The 6000-nt window shown below is 42.9% G+C and overlaps 2 protein-coding genes across 3 annotated transcripts in view; both read right to left on the bottom strand.

The window, feature by feature from the left end:
* The window catches only part of LOC143277658 (uncharacterized), a 615105-nt gene that overhangs the window by 442682 nt on the left and 166423 nt on the right, over positions 1-6000 (bottom strand). The gene's annotated exons all lie outside the window — the stretch shown is intronic.
* LOC143277343 (uncharacterized) overlaps positions 596-6000 on the bottom strand; it is a 53521-nt gene continuing 48116 nt past the window's right edge. Inside the window, exons 23-24 of the mRNA XM_076582129.1 lie at positions 4530-4697; positions 596-3602 (exon numbers count right to left, since the gene is read on the bottom strand). Coding sequence (XP_076438244.1) covers positions 3442-3602; positions 4530-4697 — 329 coding nt within the window. The 3' untranslated portion in view covers positions 596-3441. The remainder of the gene's footprint in view (positions 3603-4529; positions 4698-6000) is intronic.

Genomic DNA, 6000 nt, shown 5'->3' with positions numbered 1-6000 from the left:
TTTGACCGAACGCACTGACGCCTCCTTGAGCTACTGATGCTGATACTGTGTCTAGGGCTCAGCACAGGAAGACTGGGCCAAATCCTCTCCTTCCACTGCTTTATCCTTCCCCAACCAAAGGCAGGTACCCTTTCATGCACACCTGGGTGGAGTGAGGCAAATCAAGGTAAGCTGCCTTCCTTCCCAGCATAATTATTACATTACCATAATGATTTTCATAAGAGGCAAATCATTTCTCTAATCTGCAGATGGAAAATAAATTGTTTTAGGACAAAATATGTCAGTAATGTTTCTTGCATCTGTGGTGCTCACATAACAGCCAATCATATACCAACTTGCCATATGTTAAAGTCTCAAATCCCTGAACTGAAATCATCTTCAGTGTTGACGATCTTCAGCAGTCCATTGCTAATGTATGGCTTTTTCAACTCCTTGTTAAATAGTCCAGTTGGTTTGCTGTTATAGTTGTTAGTTTTTCATTTGAAATATGTTATATTGTTATGTTTTTTGTTTTTTTTGTTTGTTTGTTTTTAAAACAAAACTTAAATCAATAATTTTCACACACACACACACACACACACACACACACACACACTTTCACTTACTCGTATGCGTACACAGTAATTCCCCCCCCCTCCCCCTCCTCCCACTCGATTTTCTTCCTTCCCTCGTCTAATATCACTTACAGTGAAAAGACGTTAAACTAAAAAACGAACAAACATGATAAAATGTTCATTACCTGTCCGAGTACTCTGTACCAGCGTACAAAACAAGATAAAACTCTTCATATCTCTACTCTATACCAGAAAATGAATTAATGTTCACAACATTTCACTACACTCTGTGCCAGCATACAACATAAAAAATTAAAAAAAATCATGTTCATAACATACCAGTACTTCATGCCAGTACACAAGATAAATATTAACATTCATAACAAATCACTACTCTATGCCAGCATACAAGATAAAAATTCTTCATAACATACAAGTACTCCATGCCAGTATGCAAGATAAATATTAATGTTCATGACACATCTGTACCCCATGCTAGTATGCAAGATAAATATTAATGTTCATAGCATATCACTATTCCATGCTAGCATACAAGACAAAAAAATTCATGTTCATTACGATGATCAGACAAGATAAAATGTTTGTAACAAATCAGTGCTCCGTATGAACATAACATGTTCAAAACATATCACTGGTTTAAAACACCACCAACATACCACTGGTTCCACTTCCACTTCCACGCACCATCTACCATTATGTCACATGACACTGCATCTTGCTGCATCCATCCCCTTGTCACACATAATTCTGTCTCACACATATCATCAGTAATTGATCCACCACATACTGTTCCCTTTTCTACAGTATACCGTTCCGTCAGTGATAATTCCTCGTTCTGTCATACATGAACACATACTGTAACCATATACAGTTCATCGTTTAACAATGTATCATTCTATCAGAGAAATTACCTCATTTGATCATAGTTCTGCACATATTGTTCCGCCACAAGCAGTTCATCACTGTATCTTGTAGGATTCTGATGCAATGGGTGCAACAGCGGAGTGGTTAAAGCATCTGACTTCCAATCTGATGGTCCCAGATTCGAATCTCGGTAATGGCCCCTTGTGGATAAAGGGTGGAGATTTTTCCAATCTCCCAGGTCAACATATGAGCAGACCTGATTGTGTCTGAAACCCCTTCGTGTGTATATGCGTGCCGAAGATTGAATATGCATGTTAACATCCTGTAATCCATGTCAGCATTTGGTGGGTTATAGATATAAGAACATACCCAATATGCCAACCCCAAAAACAGAGTATGGCTGCCTACATAGCAGGGTAAACAATCAAGATGGTCATACACGTAAATGTTACATGTCTGTCTGAGTGTGTATGTGTGCGTTCCTGAAATCTGATTGAATGAGACAGGAAACGAATGATGAGCGCCCAATGGCAGCCATTAGTCGTCTCTACGCAGGTGGGCAGCCTGTTGTGCGAATGAATCGGCGTTTGTGAAGCGCTTACAGCTTGATCCCCGACCAAGGATATATATATCCATGTCATTCATCATTGTCATTCTGTCATATATCATTCCACATTTTATCATACACCTACACATGCTATTTTCACACAGGTAATGGCACAATCACCTGACAGAACAGGAATGACTAGTGAAGTCTTGGCCAAGTGTTAAGGTGCCCACCTGGGAAGTGAGAGAATCTGAGTACACAGGATCGAATCCCACCCTCGCCAGTATTTGTAGTCACGACAAAAAAACAAAACAAAAAAAAAACAAAAAAAAACAAGGCCTTCAAGACTCACTTGTGATACACTTTAAAAAAAAAAAAAATCCAAGCTTTCTATGTATTTTATGTATTGAGTATAATTTCAAAATGTAATGTTTAAGATGAGAAAGATCAGTTTAAAGCAAATTAAGTCCCCTAGCATTAATTACAGAGTAATTTCCCTTTTTTTTACTATTTGCACCAAAACGTTTGCAAAATAAATAAAACTTCCATGCTTAGCAAAAGAAGTTCTTGTTTGAACAAAAAATGATAATAATGACTGCTCTTGTTGTTGGGTCAGAATATCTGATCAAAGTGCCAAGTTTAGAGAATACAAAAAATATAAGAGTAAATGCAGTTTGCATATAATTAGGCTTCATTTTTTTATTTTTTTAAGGCCATCCCAGAGGTGCAGTATTGTTTTAAACAAGATGACTGGAAAGAACTGAATTTTTCCTATTTTTATTGCCTAATTTGGTGTCAACTGACAAAGTATTTGCAGAGAAAATGTCAATGTTAAGGTTTACCACGGACACACAGACACACACACAGACAACCGAACATCGGGTTAAAACATAGACTCACTTTGTTTACACAAGTGAGTCAAAAAGGAGGCGCTCTCACTGCAGTGACGTGTTCTCCCTCTGTGGAGGGCAGCATAAATTTCACAATGAGAAACCTGTTGTGACAAGAGAGTAATACAGTATTGTAATATATTCTATTGTATTGTATCACTCTTTCTTGTCACAACAGATTTCTCTGTGTGAAATTTGGGCTGCTCTCCCCAGGGAGAGCACGTCGCTGAACTGAGAGCATCACCCCTTTTAAATTTGTATTTTTTCCTGCCTGCAGTTTTTCATTTGTTTTCCTATCGTAGTGGATTTTTCTACATAATTTTGCCACGGACAACTCTTTTGTTGGGTTCTTTTATGTGTGCTGAAGTGCATGCTGCACACAAGACCTTGGTTTATCGTCTCATCCGAATGACTAGCGTCCAGACCACCACTCACTGTCATGTGGAGGGGAATAAAACAAAATACTGGCGACTCTGCCAGGATTCGAACCAGTGTGCTCAGATTCTCTCGCTTCCTAGGCGGACGCGTTACCTCTAGACTATCACAACACACAGTACTATACATTTCAGCAACCCTCCTGAGACGCTGGCACTACCTCACGCCCACTGGGTGATGGAGATTCTAGGTTGGACGGCGTGTCAAAGGCGTGTCTTTTCATGTGCTTTCGTAGTGCGTCGGTGCGGTGGAACCGTTGGCCACACACTTCGCAGCCGTAGGGTCGCTCGCCTGAGGAAGAAAGTGTCGCTGTTTGTGGCTCCCATGTGTGTGTGTGTGTATGTTGTGTGTGTGTGTGTGCGTGTGTGTGTGTGTGTGTGTGTGTGTGCGTTTGAGTGCATGTGTGTGTGATTACTACACAATGTGAGTCCATGTGGTAAAACCCTGTGTTTTGGTTAGTTTGTGTGTGTATGCGAGTGTGTGTTTTTTTGTGTGTGTGTGTGCGTGTGTGTGTGCACGTATGCATGTGGTGTGTGTGTGTGCGAGTCTGTGTATTTGTGTGTCAGTGTGTTTGTGTGTGTGATCACTACATAACTTGAGTCTATGTGGTAAAACTTAGCACTGCTGAGATGGTTCATAAAATCCAGTCCCTGGGCCTTAAGTTATATCTGTGCTGCACTTTGATCGGAAACGGTAAACTGTCTTGTCTTAATGAGTGAGAGAGAGAGAGAGAGAGAGAGAGAGAGAGAGTGTGTTGCGTTGCGTTGCAGTGTGGTGTGTGTGGGGAGAGGACGTGGGGGGGGGTTGGGGTTGTGGTGTGTGCGCATGTGCGTGTGTATGTATGTGCCTGTGTGTGTGATTACTACACAACATGAGTCTATGTGATAAAACCCTGTGTTTTGGTGTGTGTGTGTGTGTGTGTGTGTGTGTGTGTGAGCTCGCATACATGCACATGGACTGCGTGTGTGTGTGTGTGTGTGTGTTTTTGTGTGCAAGCCTGACAAATGAAATATAAAATGATGAAAAGAGAAAAAGACGGAACACACAACGACCGTACTCATGCAGCTATTACCCGTAAACCACCACATAAAACACCCAGTATCTAGCAAAATTAACACTTCCCCTAAAACTTGAGGTGTGAAACTTGCACACAAAAAGTCATGGGGAGGGGCGGGGGTGGTGGGCTGACAGGAGCGCTTACAACAGAGTTTACGGTACCTGTGTGGAGCCGGACGTGGGTGTTGCGGTGACTGGAGTAGCGGAACACCTGGCCACAGATGGGGCAGGTGTAGGGTTCGATCCCTGTGTGCTGCCGGCGGTGGATCCTCAGGTCTCTCGGGCCCCGGAACGAAGCCCCGCAGTCCTCGCAGCGGTACGGCTTCTCACCTGTGTCAGGAGGAGGGGGAGGAGGGAGGAGGTGGCAGAAAGGATAGCACGTTCATCTGACGCTCAACGGGCGCAATGGCCCGGTGGTCAAAGCGCTGGACTTTCAGTCTAAAGGTCCCAGGTTCGACTCTTGGTAACGGCGCCTGGTGGGTAAAGGGTAGAGATTTTTCTGATCTCCCATGTCAACGTATCTGCAGACCTGTTAGTGACTGAGCTCTGGACTTTCAATCTAAAGGTCCCAGGTTCGACTCTTGGTAACGGCGCCTGGTGGGTAAAGGGTAGAGATTTTTCTGATCTCCCATGTCAACGTTATCTGCAGACCTGTTAGTTACTGAGCTCCTTTCGCGTGTGTTCACACGCAGAAGATCAAATATGCTCGTTAAAGATCTGGTTATCTGTGTCAGCCTCTAGTGGGTTATGGAAACAAGAATATACCCAGCATGCACACCCCCGAAAATGGAGTTTGGCTGGCCTATATGGCAGGGAAAATGAACAAAACAGTCATACACGTAAAATGTTACATGTCTGTATGACAGTGCATGTCTGTGTAACTAAAATCTGAAACTGATGACAAGCGCCAAAATGGCAGCTGTCAATCGGCTCTAGCCAGGTAGGCAAGTGTGGTGTGTGTGTGTGTGTGTGTGTGTGTGTGTGTGTGTGTGTCTGTGTATTTGTGTGTCAGTGTGTTTGTGTGTGTGATCACTACATAACTTGAGTCTATGTGGTAAAACCTTGAGTCTATGTGTGTGTGTATGTGCGCCTGCGTGTGTGCCCGTTGTGCAAATGACTCCATGTTTGCAAAGTGCTTAGAGCCTTGTTTCCGACCAAGGATCGGCGCTATATAAGTACTCATCATCATTATCATCATCATCATCATCATCAGCCAACACAGAGTCTGTGAGGGTCTGGGTTTGAATTCCACTCTTGCGTCCTTTCTTCCAACTTTGATTCGAAAAAAGACAAACTGGGTGTCTAGTCATTTGGATGAGACGATAAATTGAGGTCCTGTGTTGCTGCACACACTTGGCGCACTTAAAAAGAACACATGGCAACAAGACTGTGATCCTCTGGCAAAATTATGTAGAAGAAATCCACTCTGATATTCACACAAATTAATATACATGCATGCACTCTAGGCCTGACTAAACACATTGGGTTAGGCTGCTCGTGAGGCATCTGCCTAGCAGATATGGTGTAGCACATATGGATTTGTCTGAATGAAGTGACGCCTCCTTGAGAAACTGAAACTGAAACCGGAGGAGACGCTCACTCAGTCTGGCTCCTAGTACAGGGCTTAGCAGGT

This window comes from Babylonia areolata, chromosome 34, assembly GCF_041734735.1.
Source record: "Babylonia areolata isolate BAREFJ2019XMU chromosome 34, ASM4173473v1, whole genome shotgun sequence".
NCBI lineage: Eukaryota > Metazoa > Mollusca > Gastropoda > Neogastropoda > Buccinidae > Babylonia > Babylonia areolata.
Note: the sequence above shows the minus strand (reverse complement) of the source record. Positions and strands in the feature narration are given on the sequence as shown.